The sequence below is a fragment of the Salvia miltiorrhiza genome, chromosome 1 (assembly GCF_028751815.1).
Source record: "Salvia miltiorrhiza cultivar Shanhuang (shh) chromosome 1, IMPLAD_Smil_shh, whole genome shotgun sequence".
Taxonomy (NCBI): domain Eukaryota; kingdom Viridiplantae; phylum Streptophyta; class Magnoliopsida; order Lamiales; family Lamiaceae; genus Salvia; species Salvia miltiorrhiza.
The window spans coordinates 74,824,387-74,849,569 of record NC_080387.1 but is presented as its reverse complement, the minus strand read 5'-3'; the positions used below and the strand labels follow the sequence as shown (position 1 = coordinate 74,849,569).

The 25,183-nt window shown below is 33.9% G+C and overlaps 2 protein-coding genes across 4 annotated transcripts in view; one reads left to right on the top strand and one right to left on the bottom strand.

Annotated features, from left to right (window-relative positions):
• Positions 1-1,031: 1,031 nt before the first annotated feature.
• Positions 1,032-25,183, bottom strand: part of LOC131006179 (receptor-like protein 52) — a 74,522-nt gene continuing 50,370 nt past the window's right edge. For 2 of the 3 annotated variants that reach the window (XM_057933357.1, XM_057933359.1), the window contains 2 exons: positions 2,619-2,765; positions 1,032-2,508 (listed from right to left, as the gene is read on the bottom strand). In XM_057933357.1, coding sequence (XP_057789340.1) covers positions 1,295-2,508; positions 2,619-2,765 — 1,361 coding nt within the window. In that variant the 3' untranslated portion in view covers positions 1,032-1,294. Of the gene's footprint in view, positions 2,509-2,618; positions 2,766-4,997; positions 5,142-5,244; positions 5,389-6,307; positions 6,452-7,063; positions 7,757-25,183 lie in introns of those variants that run through there. The other variant, XM_057933360.1, reaches the window with a different exon arrangement.
• On the top strand, positions 17,329-22,311 carry LOC131006183 (uncharacterized). Its single transcript, XM_057933364.1, has 2 exons — positions 17,329-20,028; positions 20,091-22,311. Exons 1-2 carry the CDS (start codon positions 18,793-18,795, stop codon positions 20,103-20,105), a joined length of 1,251 nt encoding a protein of 416 aa, XP_057789347.1. The 5' UTR covers positions 17,329-18,792; the 3' UTR covers positions 20,106-22,311.

Here is a 25,183-nt window from a genome sequence, read left to right as displayed (position 1 = left end):
TTTATGCCTAATTTTTGAGAATTTTTTTGAAACTAGAGGATAGGTTTTTGATTGCATTATGTGAACGGCCGCCCGATGCCATCATTTGTGTTGATGTATCGGGCTGTTTGGTGCAGCCTGGTGCCTTCATTTATGTTGTATGTGATCGGCCAACCACTCTCCGAGCTTACTTAAAAAGAACCCTAGGAACTTTCCAACTTTACATTTTAGGCATCCAGCGATCCTGATCTATTTGAAACTTGCTAGAATTGAGTTACTTATAGATCATTTTCTGCAGGCATAAGAGCTTTATCCTTAATGTTCGGTAGAAATCACATGTTCTACCATATTTTCTTTTCCGAAATAAATATCATGCTTCCTGTACTTTCAAACCCAGCGTCGAAAAAAAGAGTACTAACTATAGCTATAGGGATGGGTCGTTATCCTCTCCTTCTTCATGGCGTAGACGAAATTGTCTTTGTCTATCCCAAAAATCCATGGTTTCCCGATAGAACCCTCTTTCACCCAAGTTGTTTCGGAACCGGAAAAAAGAAGTGTTTTTTCGCTTTTGTCTTCTGATTTGCTTACGATCGAAGTTGAAGACTTGATTGCTTCCTACAAAAAAGATTTACTAAAGATAAACAAAACAAAATGGCTTACAACATAGGAAATTAAAGCAAAAATGTGAACGTATGGTATTATATATATAAAATCTACTACTTCTAAAGTAGAGTACTAGACACACAAATATGAAAGGATATACCAAAGATTAACAAAACAAAATGCAAATAAGGAACCTTACAACATAGGATAACTAAATCAAAAACATACATACTATTATTACCACATTCTTATTTATTAATCAATTATGCAAAGTAAACGCTCTCATAGTGTATGCAGCTTCGATAATAATAATGTGTCTTTTTTTTTTTTTGATTAATGTGTCTATGTCTATTACTTGTTGTATTTTCATGAATTAGATTCGTCGTCTATATTGAAATAAGATACAGTGATAGACTACGACTTTATCATGAGAAGTTATCTAGTACTTGTTGTCTATAAGCGAAATTCTTGTAGTATTTGAAATTTCATTACATATTTCTTACTCACCCAATAGTAACAAATAAAACTAGCATGTGCAATGAGCCCCAACATACAAATATATTACATTACAAATTATTTTTTTTTACTTGGGAAAGGAGAGCAATGGGGTTTGAACCTAGACCTCACTATTTACATACATGAGTTCGCACCGCTTGCAAATTAAACATCATACATTAAGTGTTCCTCAACACACGACAGTTCCAAATCAAGCTCAAAAAAAGAATTTCACAAACCATTTTGGCCTTTCATATCGAATAATCAAACAACCAATACCAATTCCAATCAAGAATCCACATCCATACCCCAACACAACTGCTTCCCACCTAAATCCATTAACAAAACTCGACTCTTCATCATCTTCATCATCATCATCATTCGGTACCGTTGTGTAATTCCCATCAATTCTTTCACACTGTTTCGTCAACGGAGCTCCACACAATCCCGAGTTCCCCATATACGAATCATTCTGAAACGTGGAAAGTTGAGTAGACTGCGGTATTCGCCCCACGAGATTATTCATTGAAACGTTAAATTTCGAAAGAAATGTCAATGTGGCCAGCTCACTCGGGATTTCTCCACCCAATCTATTTGATGACAAGTCCAACGATTCAAGCACACTTATATCTCCAAGAGATGCAGGTATCTTTCCCATGAGATTATTGTGAGACAAATTCAAGTATCTCAGAGAATTAAGATTTCCTATGGAATCTGGAATACTCCCAGAGAATCTATTGGAGGATAAGTCAATCGTTGTAAAGGTATCCAACAATCTCAGCAATGTCTGATCCAAGCCTTTCAAAGTGAACTGCAACGTTAGAAATCTTAGAAACGCGTCCTGATCATTTGTCGTGTTTTCCTTGGCATTTATCATGCCCTGGAAATTCTTGAAATATCTATCAGGTAACGAGCCAGAAAATGCATTTCCCGATATATCCAAGACTTGCAACTTGGGAAACGGATGCTCGGCCTTTGAAGCCACCGACATCTTACCATCAAACTTGTTAGACCTCAAGACGAGGACACGGAGTGTAGGGAGTGTTTCCATCCAGAAGGGAAACGAGTCTCGTATTTCATTGTCACTAATGTCGATGCTTCGAATACCTTGGCAGTTGATTAGGGAGTGAGGCAGTGCACCTTCCAATTTATTGCCATTCAGATTAAGTGACTGAAGATTACATCCCTTTGTAAATGTTGATGGAATGAGGCCTGTGATAAAATTGTCACTCAAATGAAGAACCGCCAATGATTTGCTGAAGTTCCCCAAACACTCGGGAATTGCTCCTTCCAAATTGTTGTTTGATAAATGCAGAAATTGAAGGGATCTCAACTTGCAAATAGATGATGGAATTTCTCCATTTAATTTGTTGTTGGGGAATATCATAAAAACCAGCTCTGATAGATTACCGATGGTGGAAGGTATTGGACCTGAAAATTAATTTTAGGCAAAGATGAGAAAATTCAAGATTTTTTCTTTTTAATGTGATACATAAAAACTTAAAAGAATTTATTCGAAAAAAAAAAAATTGGAATCATACCACTTAAATTATTATTGTTGAAAATCCACAACATACGGATGGCTGTCATGTTCCCAATTTCTGGTGGCAATGGTCCACTGATCGCATTGTCAGCGATATTCAATTCATTCAGCTTATTGAGAAGACCAATTTCTTTTGGAATATTACCTGCAAAATTTTAAAAATCAACCAAAATATAATTTAATTATCAAGTATATTGGCATGCTAGCTACTAATAGTAAGGTGGCATACATATTCACATAATTCTTCAAAATTATGAGAACATTATATTGAATGTACTTAGCTTGCAAATATGTAAAAATACTAAAAAAAATGAATATAATTTGTCAAAATACATATTTTTGTGGATTAATTAATTCCTCCACAATTCAAGATAAGTAATAAACTTAAGTTTAAAAATGTACTTCAAAATGCTAGATCAGACAATTAGCAGATAATTATTGATCCGGCATTTTGAAGTACACTACTAAACACGCGCATACATGATGCTTCTCATCAATATATGATATATACTATAGATACATGACACTTTATATACGATGCTTCTTATAAAAACATCATGTATTTCAAGTTTGACACCTCATACTGTTTTTTCAAAGCATCGTGTATATAAAAAGACACTCATAGATGATGCTTTTTAGTATGCTAAAAAAATATGCTCATAGAAAAAAGCATCATCTATCACGTATCCAATATTCTCAATTCTTTAGTTGTGGTTTGATATATATATATAGAGAGAGAAAGGTTCAACAGAAAATATTAAATATTAGAGAATAGAGAATTCGTCAAACAAAAACGAACATATCTATAATGAACAAATCAATGTAGCGCATGAACAACATTTTACCCTGGATTCGAATCCTGATGGTGACGAGTTTTTCTCTATTTTTACTAAATATGTCTGCTCATTAATTATGTTGATCTGTTCGTAAAATGTATATATTTGTTCATTCTCTCGAAAAAGATAATTCTCTGTTGAACTTGACCCTAAAGAGAGAGAGAGAAAATGGATCTATAGAGAATGGTGAGTATTTTGATAATAGAGAATTAATCTTGTCCATCCAATTATGCATATCCAACGGTTTACATAATTAAGTCATTATAGATTTTTTAATTAACAAAAGGTTAATTATATAAGAGTTGGTCTTGCATGCAGTCAACCGCATAGTATGCGGTTGGTTTCTTTTAATAAGCATAAGATATACAGAATTTAAATATTTCGCTCCCTCTAGGATTCAAACTCTAAGAGCAAATTTCGCCCTCCAGGTAAAATAACAGCCATAGGATTGATAAAATAAACGCACGAGATCGTGTCTAAGGTCTCACTAAAAATAGGGGGTCTCATTGGAGAGCACCCCTAATATATAAAGGCTGAAAATGGTTCTTATTTTATATGTTAAGAAGTGTTTTTATTTTAGCTCACCTCTATATATATATATATATATATATATATATAGAATTCATCACCTTAGAACCATCCCTTAGATCATCAAAATTTACGGTTGATTCATCACCTTGTTGGATGAATTTATGATCCCGAGTTCGAACCCCATAGGTAGCAAAAAAATTAATTTTCGCAATTCATACAGTTACACAGCGAATTCATACGTGTTCTACATAGAATTCATGCATTTTAACTTGTTTATAATTTATATGTTAAGAAGTGTTTATACCGTAGCCCTCCCCTATATATATATATATATATATATATATATATATATATATAGGGGTGGGCTACCGTGAGAGCACATCTTAAAATAAGAAATAAGAGCAAATTTTAATGTATGAATTTTATGTAGAACACGTATGAATTCGCTGTATAAAGGTATGAATTGTGAAAAATAAATTTTTGCTACCTCTGGGATTCGAACCCAGAACCATAAATCCATCCAACAGGGTTACGAATCAACCGTAGATCTTGATAATCTAAGGGCGGAAAATGATTCTTATTTTATATCTTAAGAAGTGTACTTATTTTAGCCCTACCCTCTATATATATATATATATATATATATATATATATATATAGGGATGAGCTAAAATAAGAGAATTTCTTAAGATATAAAATAAGAATCATTTTCAGCCCTTAGATCATCAAGATCTACGGTTGATTCATAATCCTGTGGGATGGATTTATGGTCCTGAGTTCGAATCCCAAAGGTAGCAAAAAATTATTTTTCACAATTCATACCTTTATACAGCGAATTCATACGTGTTCTATATAAAATTCATACATTAAAAATTGCTCTTAATTCTTATTTTAAGATGTGCTATATATATATATATATATATATATATATATATATATATAATGTTAAAATATAAAACACTAGAATAAGCATTCCTTATAAAGGAGTAGAAAGAGGCATAATATCGTACCACTTAACTTATTGTTATTAAGCATTAAGAGATTAAGAGCTGTCATGTTCCCAATCTCCCTTGGTAATGATCCACTAAATTCATTTTCTTGGAGCATCAAGTTTATCATATTATGAAGCTGCCCAATCTCTTTTGGAATGTGACCTGTCATACATAAAGTCATAAGAGTTTAATTTCATTGATCTTTTTCTTGTAAAGGAAACTAATAAAGGGAATTAAATAAAGATTTGAGTATCAGAAGCCTTACCACTAAATGAATTTTGGCCCAGGCCTATTGCAAGAAGTTCTTTCAAGTTCCCAATTTCCCTTGGCAAAACTCCAGTAAATTTATTGTTTGTCAAGATAATATTTTGCAAAGAAGTTATATTAAAAATTGTTGATGGCAATGTACCTGTAAACATGATAATATAAATCAAGAATTATTTGATGGCAATGTACCTGTAAACACATACATCTCAAGGTATGGTAACATATATATAGTATTTAAAGTTTACGTGATATGTGCCCATTTAATTTATGTTAGTGAGTTATTGTTATTTTTATTTATTTAGTTAAGTAGTTAGATTCTATAGAGTGGAGAAAAAAGGTTGTTGAATATATTGAGAGTGAAGAAAAAATTATTGAGTATATTGAGAGTGAAGAAAAATGGTGAAAAGTAAAGGTAATGAAGTATTATAAGTGGTGGAGTATAGTCCAAAAATAAGTAGGAAGTTTTTTGTGAACGTCCCAAAAATAAAAAATACAGGAAGTTCTTTCATGGAATGAGGGGTATATATTTTTACTGGACTTCTTGGTCCCAAACACGTGGGACACGTCCCTTTAAATCCCGCCGATTGTAAAACAATATACTTTCTCTCTCTTCCAAAAAAAAGTCAATTTTTGTCATTTTGGGACGTCCACAAAAATTAGTCACTTTTTAATTTTTGAAACTTTCTATCACATGGTGGATACCAATCTCCACTCACAATACAATTAATTATATTATTAACACTACTTTTTGCGTGAGACCTCTTCTCCACTTACAATAAATACACTCAACTATTTTTATTAAAACTCGCGTCGTCCTCTTCTATGACTATTTTTTGTTGATGGAGGAAGTATATATTATCTTTTACCTGAATAAAAGCTCTACCCCATTAAACTTCTTTTACTTTGCATCTGTTTAATTAGACTATCAAACAATATACTATCTTTTACCAGAATAAAACACACACAACGTTGCTAGAGCAAAAGTAGGACAAAAAAGGAATAAATGTGTATATGGATTAGAGAGTTACTAAACTTGTGGCCAGCTAAATAATAAATCATACCACTTAAGTTATTATTGTAGAGCCACAAGGTTATAAGAGTTGTCATGTTCCCCACTTCTCCTGGGATTGATCCACTTAATTTGTTAGAATCCATCCACAATCTCTCTAAATTATTAAGATGGCCAATCTCTTTCGGAATAGTACCTGGAGGAAAAGTTAAATAAATGTTAAAAAGGTGTGAGCCATAAACAGTTTCCTTCATCCTCAACCACTTAAATCTCAGCTACCATCTTACTTAACATTTAAAATGGATGTATTGCATTCTTTACAAATATACTCCCTCCGTCCCATAAAAACATGCATAGTATGGAACGACAAGGGTTTTAGGAAATTTTGTAAAATATAGTGTGAGTGGAGAAAAGGTCCCACGTAACCACATTGATTGTAATGTATAGAGAGAGAATTATTACTATAAATGGAGTATGCATGTTTTTATGGGACGGACGAAAAAAGAAAACTATGCATGTTTTTATGGGACGAAGGGAGTAGTATATTTGATTCAAAGAATTTCAGATTTCTAACTTTAATTTCAGATTTCTTAGTAGTCCTAGCGAATGTTATATGGAAAAAGTCATTTATAAATTTGTGAAAGACACAATTATATGATTAGTGGTCCAAATTGAGTTTATACATACAATTAACCTGAGATAAATTTTAAATTTGACCCTCAAATGCAAAGCACATAATAAATTAAAGAATTAAATAATATGGCATTAAATGCATGATTTGACCTCATAAATGTAGGAATCCACTTACCAGTCAAATTATTTACACCAAGGAACAACTCTTGAAGCTTCGTCAAGTTCCCAATTTCTCTCGGCACAAATCCACTGAAATTGTTGTTGTACAAAGAAAGATACTCAAGCTGTGAACACTGCCCCAAACTCGATGGTATTTCCCCATACAACTCGTTGTAAGATATACGAAGCCTCTTGAGTCTATGCAGATTGTGTTTGCACATATCAAGAGGTAAACTACTAGACAAACTATTATTCCTTACTTCCAAAACTTCTAGAAATGACATGTTGAAGATAGATGGGGGAATGGGGCCATGAAAGGAGTTCTCGTTCGCTTCTAAAGAAACAAGAGAAGAAAGATTCCCGATTTCTGGTGGGAGGGTTCCGACAAGACCCATGTACGATATATTCAACTGAGTAACCCTATTGTAACGTGAATCACAAGTAACTCCGATCCAACTGCAAACACTGGCTTCAGTGCTCCAATTTTGGGTCAATATATTTTGAGGATCTAATGTGATTTTGGATTTTAAGGCGAGAAGTGAAGAACGATCGGTGTTGATATCGTTTTTGGCTGAGCTATAATCCATCAAATAATGGATTGGTAAGAGTAGTGCAAGGATGAGAAAATGGGGAGATTTTTCCATTTTTTGGGCGTAATTTTTTAGAATATTGAACTACAAAATCCATGTATGTATAGTGTGTGTGTGGATATGATGGGCAAATGGGAAGCATTAATGACGAAAGTAGGAATAATGGTGAGACTCTGTCCACATTGCAAATGCAGTGTATCCTTTTATTCAAAGCTAAAATAATATATACATATACATATATAGGGTCAAGTTAAAGAGAGAATGCTAAATATTTAGAGAATGTAGAATTCGTGAAACAAAAACGAACAGATCTATAATTTTTACGAACAAATCAATATACCGCATGAACAACAATTTGCCCCGGGTTCGAATCCTGCTGGTGGCGAGTTTTTCCCTTTTTTTACTAAATATGCATGTTCGTTAGTTATGTTGATCTGTTCGTAAAATATATAGACTTGTTCAAAATGAAATATCCGTTTAACTTGACCATCAATCTGAACCGTTGGATTCTCAAATTTCAATGATTAGGATTAATTCTTCTTTCTCTAAATATTTAGCATTCTCTGTTTAACCTTTCTCTCTCTCTCTCTCTCTATATATATATATATATATGTGTGTGTGTGTGTGTGTGTGTTTGTGGATATGATAAGGTGGTTGTGGCAAATGGGAAAGCATTAATGTTGGATACCTAACTGATTAATGACGAAAGTATAAGTTTCTGTAATTTATGTGAATAAATGTCATGTACATAGATATTGAATAGTATAAGTTTGGTTAAATAAATGTAGATGTTCATAATAAACAAAGTATAAGTGTCTGTGAATAATTTCTGTGAATAAATAAATTACTAAAACAACAATTATTCCATATGTTTAATCTGCTTTGTTTGTACCATGTAAAATATAAAAGTAATAGTTTCATTAAATAAAAATAAATATAATTATTAAATAAAGTATAAGTTTATGTTAATAATTTCTGTGAATAAATGTCATGGATATATATTTAATTATAAAAAGTATAAATTATGTTTAATTAATGTAAACATTATTAATCAAGAAAGTATAAATTTATAGGAATAATTTGTGTTAATAATTGTGTTAGATATACATATAATTATCAAGAGTATAAGTTATATTAATAAAATGTAAAAAAGAAATAAAACATAAAATAAATTAACCCAAAAACATTTTAAAAAAAAAAGAGAGAGAAAACACATGTATAAAAGAAACAGAAAAAGAAAACAAAAATAAAGTAAAAAAAAAAGACAAAAAGAGAAAGAAAAAAAACGCAAAGAGGAAAAAAGATGTTACAAATGGGTATTCACTGAACCCATGATCTTGGGGATGGAGTAGGGCGAGATGTGTGCGGAGCCATTGCACCAAGGCACAATTTATGTTTTTAATTGTGAAGAGATTGATATATTTCGTGGTGAACCGATCCCACCGCATAGTATGCGGTGGGTCGCACGCAAGTTTTTGCGCAAATAAAATTACGAAACCGTTTTAATTAATCTAAAAAATTACCTAAACGGGATAAAATTAAAACTTAACAGATTCGAATATATAGCAACATTTTATAAACTCTAAAGTTGAATTCATGCAAAAAAAAAAAACTCTTAAAGTTGAAATCGAGCAAAACACACTGAGTTCTGCTGCGTGTTGGTGTAGCTCTGTTGCGTCTCTTCTTCATCTTATAATTATATCCAACTCCAAAAAAGAATTCCACTAAGCATCTTGGCCTTCCATTTCTAATAATAATGTAACCAATTACAATTCCAACTATGAATCCACTTTGTTCACTACAAAAAAAAAGGCAATTACCGGCAGCGAATGCCATCGGTAATTAAAAGACGGCCGCCGGAAAAAACATTACCGGCGGCGAGATGCCGCCGGGAATGACGTCGTCGGTAAGTCGTTTACCGGCGGCCAACAAACGCGGCCGGTAACTAACGGCGGCGTTGCCGCTGATCGGCGGAGGTCGGCGGTGATCGCCGGAGAACTACCGACGGCGGACGCTGCCGCTAATCATCACCGGACGGCGGGCCGCTGCTTGCCGGAGTTTCGGGAATGTTTCCGACGGCAAACACCGCCGCTTATAAGCGGCGACAATTTGCCGTCGGTAATTAATTTTATTTATTTCCGTATTTATACACCACAAGTATTTTCGTATTTATACAGTAATACATATGTTAGACCAACTTCCCAGTCGGTCACCCATCTTTCTTGTGCTCTAAGTCAAGCACGCTTAACTTTGAAGGTCCTTTCGAGTGGTCACCAGTACAGAACACTCGTATTATTGATATATCTAGTGCCTATTAATTCATTTAAAGTCTACTTCAATATACAATATCATATATTTATAACCTTAGAATATATATATCGATATGATATCCAAGAGATGTTAATTACGGATCGGGCTCGTTACCGTCCTTATTTTTATGTCGGAAAAATATTTATTTATTAATTTATTAATAATAATATTTTTTTTATACACCATAAGTATTTTAATTTGATAATTGTAATGTATTTTGAATTTATTTGCATACGTTAATTAAATGCAATGTTGTTTCAAAACATGAAATAAATAGTTCAATAAAACATAAATGTAAAAAGATAGTGTCAATTGTAATGTTGTTTAAAAACATGCATGAAATAAATAGTTCAACAAAATATAAACATATAAAAGTCAAGACGATGGACAAGGGATCAGAGGTCTAATCATTGTCATGATGAGTAGGGGATGGAGGTAGCTGACCCATGTGCCTCATATACTGCTCCATCATAACTATTTGCTGCTGGAGGGCTTCACGTTCTGCTCGTTCTGCAGCCCCCCAATATCGACGCAATAATTAATACAATACATATAAAGCAATAAAAAATAAAGTAATAAAATTTAAAACATTCATTTGTTGGGAGAAGATCCTTAATAAATAATCAATTTCTATCCCAAATGAAGAAGATCCTTAAGAAATTGATTAAATATATCCCACAATATATAATAAAATATCATTCCATCCTAAACACACATATATAATGTACATACTAGCATATTTAAAATTCACTTAATTAATCATACTTAATTTAACAAAATTATCTAACATAAATAAATTAATCTAACAAATTCATACTTAATCATTCTTAATTTATATATAAACTAGCAAATTAATCTAATTAATTAAAATTAATCATGCTTCATGATTTATAAACTAACAAATTTAATCTAATTAATCATGTTTTATAATTAATCAATCTAACAAATTAATCTATAAAATTAACATTAATATTTAAATAAATATTAAGATGAAAAATAAATAATAAATAAATAAATAAAATAGAGAAACGAAAGCATACAGTGGTGGTTGCCGGCGGGGCGTCGTGAAGAGAGCAGCTAGACGGCAGCGGCGGGGGGAGGGGTGGCAGACGCAGGGGGGGGGGGGGGGGGGGGGGTGGGGGTGTGGCGACCTAATCTGGAGAGGGGAAGGTAGTTTTAAAACATAATTACCGACAGTAAAATGTCGCCGGTAAGAAACGGCCCGTCCATGAATTACCGGCGACAATCACCGCCGCCGCTAATTAGTGGCGGTCTTGCCGTCGGTAATCGGCCGGTATTTAAAAAAAAACGGGTCGCCTGGTTTGCCGGCGGCGGGGCCGCCACCGCTAAATGCCGCCGGTAATTCGGCGTTTTTTTGTAGTGGTTGGAGTTAATTTTTAACTCTATAAAACTTTCCTAATTAAGTTAATGGGATGCAGTATTATTATGTTTTGCCTTCTTCACGTTTTTTTAGGGTTTAAAAGCTAGAGTCAAAGATTCTCGATTTCTGGTGGGAGGTCCCGACAAAACCCATGTACGATTTATTCAACTGAGTAACCCTATTGTAACGTGAATCACAAGTAACTAGCTCCGATCCAACTGCAAACACTTGCTTCAGTGCTCCAATTTTTGGTCAATATATTTTTACTTTGATGGAAAATAAGATAAAAAGTATATTTTCACTCGTTTTCCTCTATTTTCAAATGTTTATTATGATGAAAAATTTTCACCCGGCATGGTGATTTTTTTTTCTAAGGCTGCTCATTTTCTCTCCAGTATTAGATAATATTATCTTTTTGTAGGAGTGCGAAAATATTTTCCATTATTTTCTTATCTTTTCATCTTTAGTAAATATATGATAAAAAATAAAGAAAAACATAATATTTTCTCTATCTTTCTTTATCCATTATTTTCCAACAAAAATTTTACAACCAAAATAAACGAACCCTTAAATGAGAACCCTCCTTAAATGGGGAACGCAATTAGGTGTGAAATTGAGAAATTAATTTGGAAGAGAAGTCAAGATAACTGATTAATGACAAATTGACAATTGACGCCACTGGCTCTGTGATCTGTCATCAAATAGAACCAAGACTTTGCAAGTCAAGTCAATGCAAGCGGGTCCCTCTTAAAAAACCTTACTATCAACACATAAAAGTTTGGCTAAATCTCTATCTAGACCTATTATAAAAAGAGTTTTATTTTACAAAATTTAGTTTATCTATTAAGTCCTTAATTATTTTAAAATTAATTTTAAGGAAACTAATAGAGATGAATGCACGTAAAAAGGAATTATTTTAGTAATTTTTTATGAGTTTAAATTTATATTTCAGTTTATCTTATAGTAATATTTATCATTTTAATATATTTTTTGAACCAAGTATTGGATATTTTTTGAAAATTATAATACTATAAAATTCATGAAATTGAAAAAAAAAAATCATCTAAATTTAATATAAAAAATAATTTTAATTAATTAAGCATCACCTAATTTTATTGTCATTAAAAAAACGACCAAAAAGAAAAACAAAGATTGATATGAAAGTCATGTTCATTTTGTAGGTTTTATTTTTACATAATTACTTTTAATTCCAAGGATTCTTGCAAAATTAAAATTCTAATAAAATTAATAAATAAATCATTTGTATTGTAATTCTAACTTATTAGATTTACAGAATAAAAAAATAGTAACTTATGTGGATGAAAAGTTCTAATGGATACTACTATTTATTAGTATAATATAAAACATAATATATTTTTATATTTAATAATATGTATAATATATTAAATACAATTGACCGTAAATTAAGTATTTATGAGAGATATAATAGGCAAATCAAATTTTGCAAAACACGACTTTTTATAATAAGTATAGATTATTATTATTATTATTATTATTATTATTATTATTATTATTATTATTATTATTATTATACAAAAATTCTACTGTAATTAAGTAGATGTTACTATCAAGCGTAACTCAGTAACTCAGTTAATTAGAGCATCTTCAATGGGAGATGCTTAAAGGGGGCTCTATAAGGTGGTCCCCACCTTAGCACCTCCCATATCCAATGCAAAGATTCTATAGGGGTTCTTAAATCCCCACTTCCATTTAATCTCATTTCTACACTTCTATTTTAAAATTAAATATTTTAGTAAAAATAAAATTCAACATTACAATAATTAAAATAAAATATAAGATTTTAAAATTAAAAATATTACAATAATTAAAATTAGGTAAAAACCTAAAATAATTAAAAAATAAGAATTTTAAAATTAAAAAGAAAAAAATCAAAAAACAAAATCAAAATCAAATACATAAAAATAGAAAAACCTACCCAAACCCCAGGCCCAACCGGCGGCCCAAACACTCTCACCTTTTTCTTTTTCTCTTCTTCTTCTCCATCAGGGCCCCGGATCAAGAGAATTGGGGGCCTGACGCAAAGGAAAAATAATTCATTTAATATTTTTTACTTTTTCGGTTGCAAAAGTACTTATTAAATTTTTATAAACAAGAGATGTTCCAACAAATCACTTTTAATAGATAATATACTTAATCCATTCAATCTAGGAGAGAAGTATTTATATAGATAATGCGAGAGTTCCAAATCAAGCTCAAACAAAACCACAATGTTTGTTTTGAATCACCGTCTCCTTGGTCGTGTTGTTGCTTTATTTTTCCTCTTCTTATAATTATATCCAACCCCAAAAAAGAATTCCACCAACCATTTTGGCCTTGCATATCGAATAATCAAATAACCAATGCCAATTCCAATCAAGAATCCACATCCATACCCCATCACCACACTTCTCCAACCAAATCCATCAACAAAACTGGACTCTTCATCATCCTCATCATCATCATTCGGCACCATTGTGTTCCCATCAATTCTTTCACACTGTTTCGTCAACGGAGCTCCACACAATCCCGAGTTCCCCATATACGAATCATTCTGAAACGTGGAAAGTTGAGTAGACTGCGGTATTCGCCCCACGAGATTATTCATCGAAACGTTAAATTTCGAAAGAAATGTCAATCTGGCCAGCTCACTCGGGATTTCTCCACCCAATCTATTTGATGACAAGTCCAACGATTCAAGCAGACTTATATTTCCAAGAGATGCAGTTATCTGTCCCATGAGATTATTGTGAGACAAATTCAAGTATCTCAGAGAATTAAGATTTCCTATGGATTCTGGAATACTCCCAGAGAATCTATTGGAGGATAAGTCAATCGTTGTAAAGGTATCCAACAATCTCAGCAATGTCTGATCCAAGCCTTTCAAAGTGAACTTCAACACTAGAAATCTTAGAAACGCGTCCTGATCATTTGTCGTGATTCCCAATTTTTGGTGGCTGCATGCAAGAGCACTAGTGTTTGTTGGTTGTCAATTGGTTCTGAAATGATATAAACATGCTCTGATTATGCCACTATGATGGTTAAATGTGCTGTCTGTGCTTTGTGTGTTCGTGTGCTTACGTTGTGATGTGTAGTTGGCTGCCATCTTAATTGTTGGGTGTGTAGTTGGCTGCCATCTTCATTTTTGGTGGTTGTTCTTGCTATCTTGTTGTGCTGGCATTGTCTGTGCTTTGTGTAGTTGGCTGCCACCTTAATCTTGGGGTGTGTAGTTGGCTGCCACATTCATTAATGCACTATATCTCCATGTAGGCATTTACAAAAACTGCACCTATCTATGTGCCCTACTACAGATTCTAAACTGCACTATATCTTCATGTAGGCCTTTACAAAAATTGCACAAAAAACATTTTCCTACTACAGATTCTAAACTGCACTATACCTTCATGTAGGCATTTACAAAAACTGCACAAAAACCCTTCTAGATGATAGCTTTAATCAAGCAACATCATGGCATTGAAAAGTTCTTAAATGCCATCCATATTTGCTTCATTAATGCCTAATCTATCCATTAGCTCTTCTAGTCCTTCCTCTGCACCTTTCTCTTTCAAATACTTCATGCTTTGTGTGACAAGTTCATGGGGGACTTCCAAACTTGTTGGAAGCAAATCTTGTCTAAACTTCTCCTCTTTGTTAAATCTAAACTTGCAATTAGCTCTAGGTCTATTTCAACTCTTTTTCTTCTTGGTCTTGCTATCTTCTTACTTGATGAGTTTATGGCATGCCCTTGATTTTGTTGTTGTTTTGCCTCAGCCCAAATGCGCGAAACAGTTCGCCGGCAGACATGGAACTTCTCCTCCATATCTTTCATCTTCCCTCTTGGTGGCTTTCCATTTTTGCTTTCAAGAAGAAGGAATTGAAGCATTGAAAAATCTTTTCTTCTCATCTTCTTTTTTTTGGATTTTGTTCTGCTCACTTGATCATGTAAAAATGGTGAGCAAACAAATGCTCTGTTTATATAGCTGTAGATGGACGCATATTGTGGAGTTTTCAAATTTTATGGAATGAAATGATTAAGTTTGGCCCACAAATTATGCCGCCTTTTTTTTTCCCTCTATACAGCCGTGTTTTACACTAATTTACTGTAGCGTTTCAAAGTTAATCTAATAAACAATTCAATCACATTAAATAAAGCATTTTAAAAGTAATTTAAATTGTTGACTTAATTTAAAAGGCATTTTATTAGTCACTTTAATTAGTTAATAAAATAACATTAAATAAAGCACTAATTATGTGGTCCCTACTACTTTTACATCTAATTTAACTCTCCTTAATACCCGTGCCCAAAAGCAAGGAGACTTGATTAATGGGACGGAGGGAGTAATATTTTTCCACTGAATAATTAATTGGAGTGTGATTGGGGCAATTAATGACGAAGAAAATAATTGTGGAACTATAAAGAGTGATTTTTGGAGGCAAAAGCGACTAAGACTAATTCAAGTCAAGCCAATTGCATAATGAAACTAAATCAAATAGTAGCATTTTTGCAGGAATAAAATTATTAGCGTGGTAAATCAAGTGTTCCTAAAACGACGTCATTTTTTAACAAAACTGAACATACAACAACATTTTATAAACTCTAAAGTTGAATTCGAGCAAAAAAAAAAAAACTCTTAAAGTTGAAATCGAGCAAAACACACTAAGTTCTGTTGCGTGTTGGTGTAGCTCTGTTGCATCTCTTCTTCATCTTATAATTATATCCAATTCCAAAAAAGAATTCCACTACGGGATGTAGTATTATTATATTTTGCCTTCTTCACGTTTTTTTAGGGTTTAAAAGCTGGAGTCAAAGATTCTCGGTTTCTGGTGGGAGGGTCCCGACAAAACCCCCAAGTCAAAAATTTTTTTTTTTTTTTACTCCCATGCCCTGTCTACCCTCAAACCCCCGACCCCACCCCCACCACCCACCCCACCCCCCGACCACCCACCCCCAAGCCAAAAAGAAAAAAAAAATTTACTCCCCTGCCCTGTCTACCCCCAGACCCCCGACCCCACCCACCCCCCATCCACCCACCCCCAAGCCAAAAAAAAAAATTTTTTTTTACTCCCCTTGCCCTATCTACCCCTCGGACCCCGACCCCACCCCACCCCCCACCCCCCCCACCCCCACCCCCAAGCCAAATTTTTTTTTTTTTTAATCCCCCTGCCTGTCTACCCCCCAGACCCCCAACCCCACCCATCCACCCCCCTTCCCCCGACCACCCACCCCCATGCCAAATTTTTTTTTTTACTCCCTACTGCCTGCCCCACTCCCACCCCCACCCCCGATCCGACGATTCTCGTCCCCTCTCTCTCTCTCTCTTGCCGCTTTCAACGAATTTATAGTCATCCGATGAGTTTTGGTGCGATATTTTGTTTGTTTGTTTGTTTCATGTGCTTCATCTTCTTCACATCGTGATTTCTTCATTTTATTATTGTTATTTCTGTATTTGTGCTGCGCGTATGGCACTTATGGCACTAATAGTGCCATAAGTGCCAAATGGGCCATTTTTTAAACACTTCCCCGTAGGATTTAGATGTTCCATTTAGGGTTTAGATTATCCATTTAGGGTTTAGATGATATATTTAGGGTTTTTTTGTTTGTTTCATGTGCTTCTTCACATCATGATTTATTGATTCTATTGTTGTTGTTTCTGTATTTGTTCTGCACATTTGGCACTTATGGCACTAATAGTGCCATAAGTGCCAAGATGACCATTTTACTTGATTTTATTTTGGATTTCCGTTGGCACTTATGGCACTATTAGTGCCATAAGTGCTAAAAAGACCATTTTACTTTGTTTTATTTTGGATTTTCTTTGGCACTTATGGCACAAATAGTGCCATAAGTGCCAAGATTTTACTTAGTTTTATTTTGGATTTTCCTTGGCACTTATGACACTCTTAGTGCCATAAGTGCCAAAAGGACCATTGTACTTAGTTTTATTTTGGATTTCCGTTGGCACTTATGGCACTATGATTGGGCATATTTTATACGCATATTTTGAGTGTTTTTGGTGAATTTTAAATGCCTAGTTCCTGCTTATTATTATCTTTTGGACTTAATTGTGAAACTAATAAATATTCTTCATGGTTTTGATAGGTTTTGGATAAGAGGATCGAATTTTGAAGAGTTTGAATCTGTGCGCGTTTGCTGTGCGGTGTGCCCATACTGTCTGTGATGTTCGAAATTAAGGCTGAATTGGCGAGAGTTGGGCGACTGATATCTCTTTTACTTTCTTTTAGTGGGCTTTGACTTTTAAAAGGGCTGCATTTTGCCTTATATCTTTAGTTAGGCCCATGGGCCATTTTTTATATTACTTTATTAGATTAGGTTTGTTATTTCCATAGATATATATATATTTGTGATGATACACGCTTAGAGAGACATCACATATAGACGCCACCCATTCTGGAGAGCAGCTGGGACGTGATTTTGGAGCAATTTAATTCAAGTTTTCTTTTCTTCATCTGTTCTTCGCAATTTATTTCTTAATTTTCTTTATTTATTTGTTTATGCGTTCTAGCTAATTCGTTTATTCCAGCATCGATTAGGGAAGCACTAGCAAGATTATTCTGTGAGATCTAATTTGTTCTTATACTTTATTTTTATGCTTGTATCTGTGATTCTCTGTGTTTATCGTTATTAATTGTTTTAATCCATTAAGTAGTGCGCAATATTTAGTGGGTTAGAATTAATTATACAACCAATTGAACCGGCCATCCGTAATTGTGGTTTAGGTTTGATTAGTGGTAAATTGACACATCAGGGTCAAGGGAAAAGCAATCTTAATTCAATAATCCTGCGTCAGAGTTTATTGATTTTGAATCGGGTTTCTCTAGTAATTAATGCTGTCGGCTCATTAAACCTATAGAGCGTCTCTTACGGTTGTCAGTCGATTAGGGTAGTAATTAGTGAAGCGTCTTCCTGGTTACCAAATAATTAAGGAGAAATAAGATCACGTCAGAAGCGTCTTCGGTGGTTATAACTGGTTTGCTTGCATAAATTAAAGTTATATTTGCATCAATGATCGGAATAATTAAGCTAGGGTGGACTTAATTGATTGCTGGAATTCTTTATTAATTGTTAGAATTTTCTATTTATTTATTTAGGATTAGAACCTTTGCAATTCTTTTGGGTTTTATTTATTTATTTCTATTTTAGTATTTTCTCAATATTTTCCCCATAAATCTCGTTTTTGGAGTTTCTTTACAGGTTGGATTTTAGGAGAATTCTCGCCGATCCCTTGGGAGACGATTTTGCTTGCTGCTGTCTGCGCAGTGTGGGCATACCGGCTGACTGCCGGATATTTTTGGTGTAAAACGACGCACCAAATTTTGGCGCCGTTGCCGGGGATCGGTTTTTAAGTAGTAATTTTCCTATTATTTCGATTTGTTTTTTTTTATTTTTTTATTTTTGTTTGAGTTTGATCTATAGCTGAAATTGAGATGTCTGAAGATGGGGATGATGACCGTGATGACATTCTGCCACCACCACCGTTGATAAGAGAGTTGGGCCGCCACAAGAGAAATCATCCGCTATGCATTGTGTTGCCCACGATTAAGCAAAATGCTGAAATCAAGCCTGACTTTATTCAAGTTCTTCCAAAATTCAGCAACTCGCTTGGAGAGAGTGCACATAAACATCTTGCTGAATTTGATTTAGTTTGCACTACTTTACGCCCTCAAGGTTTTCCTGAAGATCATTTAAAATTACTAACTTTTCCTCATACATTGCAGAGTAGAGCTCGAGATTGGTTGTTAGATCTATCACCTGGCTCAATCAGAACTTGGAACGATTTAGAGGAGCAGTTCTTGCGTAAATTCTTTCCAGAATCAAAGGCTGCAAATCTAAGAATAGCTATTAGTAGCATCAAGCAGAGGCAACACGAGTGTTTGTCTGATTATTGGGAGAGATTTCAACAATTATGTCATAGATGTCCTAACCACGGATTTTCTGATTATCAGTTGCTCATTAATTATTTTTATCGTGGTATGTCTTCTTTTGACAGGAGGATTGTTGATGCTGCTTGTGGAGGAAGTTTGACCAACAAGACCTTAGATGAAGCAAAACAATTGATTTTTGATATGGTCACCAATGGTCAACAATATGAGGATGGGGATGATGATAGGTACAGGCCGATCAACATAGCAGAAGATGTATGTGTGAATGAGAAACTCGATGCTCTAACTTCCTTAGTTAGAGGCCTGGTTGGAGCTCAAATTCAGAAGGATAATCATCCAAATTTCAGCTGGAATCATTCGCCTGAATTTTTCACCAGCGCACAGCCGCAGGCTGGGCGGTATGCCCATACCGACCGCCCTGAGCCCAGTATGAGCGATATTCTTCAGAGTCTGGCACAGAGCAGCCAGATTGTTAACAATTTGGTGCAAAGTCAGCAAGCTTTCCAGCAAGAGACGCAAGCTGCGTTGGGTAGTATGGGCACACAGATCACTCTGCTCACCACTCAAGTGAACAAGTTGCAAGTAAATCGTGGAAAACTTCCATCTCAAGAAGAAGTACATTCCAAGGAGCATGTTTATGCTATGCATTTAATGAGTGAGGAAGATTTCTTTGATCCAAAGCCCATGGAAGATGAAAAGGAGAAGGAAGAGCAAGAAAGTGCTCAGAATGATGAAGTTGTCGAAGAGGCACAACAATATGAAAATCTCTCTTCTTCCGAGGTAAGTGTTGAATCTGAAATTTATAATTCTAAAGCATTAATTTCTCTCACTTTTCCTTTCAGGTTGGCTCAACATAAGAATGGAAATGAGGAAAATGAGATTCTGGAAATATTCACGATGAATAAAGAACCACCAGAATATTATGATGAAATTCAAGGGTGTAAAGTGCAGCTGAACCCCACCAATGACGTTCTCACTCAGCATCTGTCACGCGGTATGCCCATACCGACCAGCACTGGACAGATTGTGCCTTCAATTGTGAAACTGCCAAAGCGGAAATTGAAACCACCTGATGATTGATCCAGTTTCAGGGAAGTTTTTGTTAGTTTACTTTCGTTTTTATTTTATTTTATTTTATTTTATTTTATTTTTCTTTTTCTTGTCTTTTATGCTTTCTTTGTTTTGTGTCTTTGTTCTTAGTATTTCCCCACACAATGAGGACATTGTGTTGTTTAAGTGTGGGGGAGTTTTTATGTCTTTTGTCTTGAGTCTGTGTGCATGTTTTGTTTTGGTCTTCCTTTTGAGTCTGTCTATGGCAACTTTTCATGCGAGCATTTCGATTTGTTAGGATGAGCATATTGATATGGATTGTATGGTTGTTTTCTTGGATGATACAAAAATGTGTTGAAACCCATATGTGTTTGAGGATGACGAATGTGCAAATTGAGCAATTTTGTTGAAAACCACTCATATAGTGAGGATTGAGCCTTTAGAGCAATAACTTGAATGCTCCTTGCTTGTTTTCGATGAGTGTTATGCATTCTTGACTTCTTGATATTCGGTTTGCCATGTTGCCATAATAAATTTTTAAACAACCAATTGGACTCATTTGTGAAGATGATTTAGGCATTAGGAATGAACCTCATTGGCCTTAAAAATATCCTACCTTTCAATATCCATTAGTAAGCCATTTTGAAGCCTTAACCCTTTTTATTGTTATATATGATTGAAGCCTCGAAAATTTTAGCCATTAGCCTTCTTTTAGCCTTGCTTTGTCCATTTCCAGCATGATGCAAGTGGTTTGTTTTGTGATATTACTTTGTTGGAAGAATAAGGTTGATTGAAATTTAGTGCTTGGTTGGAATGATTGAGGATTGAAATTGACAAAAGAGGTTGTTGGTTGTTTAAAAATGAGGTGATCTTATGATGTTAATTCAAAAAAAAAAAAAACAAAAAAACAAAAAAACAAAAAAAAAAAAGAAAAAAAAAAGAAAAAAAAGAGAATGCTGGAGTTTGAATGTCTATGTATTGGGAATAAGGGTTGATTTGATTTAGTTTGATTTTGGGATTAGAATGTGGTGAACTACTTGCATTGTGTTGGTTTTATTAGCCTTGTTTATCCACTTTTGTTTATCCTACCTATGCACCCGAGCCCCATTACAACCTTGTGGAAAGACCTATTGATTCATGGATAAGTTCAGTTTTCGAATTGAAGATATTGACATAGTGGCAAACTTATAATGGATAGAGTCGAGTTGCATGTGTGTGAATTTACCTACCTTTTGATATTGAGAGATTTGAGCGAATTTAGTGAGGCTGGATTGATTTTCACGTTTTTGACTCGAATGAAGGGTGAATGCACATGATTGTTGATTCCAAGAATGGTTTGAGGAAAAATGATGATTGTATCTTATTCTAACTTTGAGATTTGCTTGTTGTGATTGTTGCCATGGCTAGTCGTCGTTAGTTGCGTCTTGTCTTGTCTTGTTTGTGTCTTGAGTTTTGTTCTTCCCTTTGTTTTGTTTTTCTTATGCTCGAGAGCGAGCATTGTCTAAGTGTGGGGGAGTTTGATTGGGCATATTTTATACGCATATTTTGAGTGTTTTTGGTGAATTTTAAATGCCTAGTTCCTGCTTATTATTATCTTTTGGACTTAATTGTGAAACTAATAAATATTCTTCATGGTTTTGATAGGTTTTGGATAAGAGGATCGAATTTTGAAGAGTTTGAATCTGTGCGCGTTTGCTGTGCGGTGTGCCCATACTGTCTGTGATGTCCGAAATTAAGGCTGAATTGGCGAGAGTTGGGCGACTGATATCTCTTTTACTTTCTTTTAGTGGGCTTTGACTTTTAAAAGGGCTGCATTTTGCCTTATATCTTTAGTTAGGCCCATGGGCCATTTTTTATATTACTTTATTAGATTAGGTTTGTTATTTCCATAGATATATATATATATTTGTGATGATACACGCTTAGAGAGACATCACATATAGACGCCACCCATTCTGGAGAGCAGCTGGGACGTGATTTTGGAGCAATTTAATTCAAGTTTTCTTTTCTTCATCTGTTCTTCGCAATTTATTTCTTAATTTTCTTTATTTATTTGTTTATGCGTTCTAGCTAATTCGTTTATTCCAGCATCGATTAGGGAAGCACTAGCAAGATTATTCTGTGAGATCTAATTTGTTCTTATACTTTATTTTTATGCTTGTATCTGTGATTCTCTGTGTTTATCGTTATTAATTGTTTTAATCCATTAAGTAGTGCGCAATATTTAGTGGGTTAGAATTAATTATACAACCAATTGAACCGGCCATCCGTAATTGTGGTTTAGGTTTGATTAGTGGTAAATTGACACATCAGGGTCAAGGGAAAAGCAATCTTAATTCAATAATCCTGCGTCAGAGTTTATTGATTTTGAATCGGGTTTCTCTAGTAATTAATGCTGTCGGCTCATTAAACCTATAGAGCGTCTCTTACGGTTGTCAGTCGATTAGGGTAGTAATTAGTGAAGCGTCTTCCTGGTTACCAAATAATTAAGGAGAAATAAGATCACGTCAGAAGCGTCTTCGGTGGTTATAACTGGTTTGCTTGCATAAATTAAAGTTATATTTGCATCAATGATCGGAATAATTAAGCTAGGGTGGACTTAATTGATTGCTGGAATTCTTTATTAATTGTTAGAATTTTCTATTTATTTATTTAGGATTAGAACCTTTGCAATTCTTTTGGGTTTTATTTATTTATTTCTATTTTAGTATTTTCTCAATATTTTCCCCATAAATCTCGTTTTTGGAGTTTCTTTACAGGTTGGATTTTAGGAGAATTCTCGCCGATCCCTTGGGAGACGATTTTGCTTGCTGCTGTCTGCGCAGTGTGGGCATACCGGCTGACTGCCGGATATTTTTGGTGTAAAACGACGCACCACACTAATAGTGCCATAAGTGCCAAACCCGATCCGGCACGCGACCCGCGTGCTTGATCCTACCCGGCACGCGACCCGCGCTCCTGACCCTACCCAGTCCGCCCAATTAAGGGTAAAAACGTCCGAAATCATTAAAAAGGGCCAAAATTTACACTTTTTCAATTAGTGGCCATAAATTGTGTTTTATGATTCATTTTGGCTATCTCAAAATTTCACTCTTTATAATAAGTATAGATTATTATTATTATTATTATTATTATTATTATTATTATTATTATTATTATTATTATTATTATTATTATTATTATTATTATTATTATTATTATTATTTTTATTATTATTATTATACAAAAATTCTACTCCAATCATAATTTTAAATAAGTTTAAATTAACTCTCCAAAATTATTCATTATTTATATAGATATTTCCTTTCAAAACAAACAAACAAACCCCCTATATAAGGTGGTCCCCACCTTAGCACCATATATAAGAAATTAATTGTTGTAGCAATTGAAAGACTTGCACACTTGACTTTAAGTTTTCAACCCATTGTTTTGTCACCAAACTGTAATTAAGTAGATGTTACGATCAAGCGCGTAACTCACTTAATTAGAGCATCTCCAATGGGAGGTGCTTAAAAGTGACTCTATAAGATGGTCCTCACCTTAGCACCTCCCCTCTCCAATATAAAGGTTCTATAGGGGTTTTTAAATTCTCATTTTTACACTTCTATTTTAAAATTAAATATTTTAGTAAAAAAATAAAATTCAACATTACAATAATTAAAATAAAATATAAGATTTTAAAATTAAAAATATTACAATAATTAAAATTAGGTAAAAAATAAGAATTTATTTATTTTTAATCAAAAAATAAAAACAAAATCAAATATAAAAATAGAAAAACCTACCCAAACCCCACGCCCAACCGGCGGCCCAAACACTCTCACCTTTTTCTTTTTCTCTTCTTCTTCCCCCATCAGGGCCGGATCAAGAGAATTGGGGCCTGAGGCGAAGGAAAAATAATTCATTTCATCTTTTTTGCTTTTTCAGTTGCAAAAGTACTTATTAAATTTTTATAAACAAGAGATGTTCCAACAAATTACTTTTAATAGATAATATACTTAATCCATTCAATCTAGGAGATAAGTATTTATATAGATAATGTAGGAGATTAGTGTTAATGTATACTGATTTTATTGATCTGTTCTGTTATCTTTTTTTTTAACGTTAATCTGTTCTGTTATTATTTTTTTTAACGTTGTCTATTGTTTATATGGTATTTGTTTTTTTTTTTTTAACTTTGTATACTAATCAATAGTTTATTGTTCTATTATTTTTTAAAAGCTGATACTGCTATGATTTAATTGATTTATTGTCTTTTTTTAACGTTATATTGTTACTGTGAAGCGTTACATGTGCATCTGAGTAAAGCTCCAAAAAATATTAAATTGGAGTTTGAAGGGTTCAAACCACTGATCCTTCAAAGAGAAAAAAGAGGTATTACCACTGCACCACTTCAAATTATTAAACTAATCTACAAAACAATAATATATATACATATATATACATAGACATATATATACGGCGGCCTTATTTTCGTCGAGGGAATGAGGCGGCCGCCTCGACCGCCTCACTGGCCAACCGGTTCTTCGCTTAACACCAGGGACGTGCCGGTGCCGCCGCGGCGCTCCGAAGCCGGGTCGATTTTGGTAGACTGAGTCCAACTCCAAAAATGACCCTAAAAATCCCTTTCTTCTATGTATGTGAACAAGATCTAAAGCGTCATAATTGGCATATAAATACATTACTGGGAAAATGACCCTAAAACGTTTAGTAATAGTTTTTGTACATTACTAACTAAGTAATAATTTTTTTTTAGTATTATATGCTTGGGAAAAGATTATGTATTGGTGTATTGGGGCACATGTTGATTTATTTGGATGTCAGATTATAGATTTTAGAATAGGAGGGATTAATTATTAATAGTTCTTATTAATAATATTTAGAC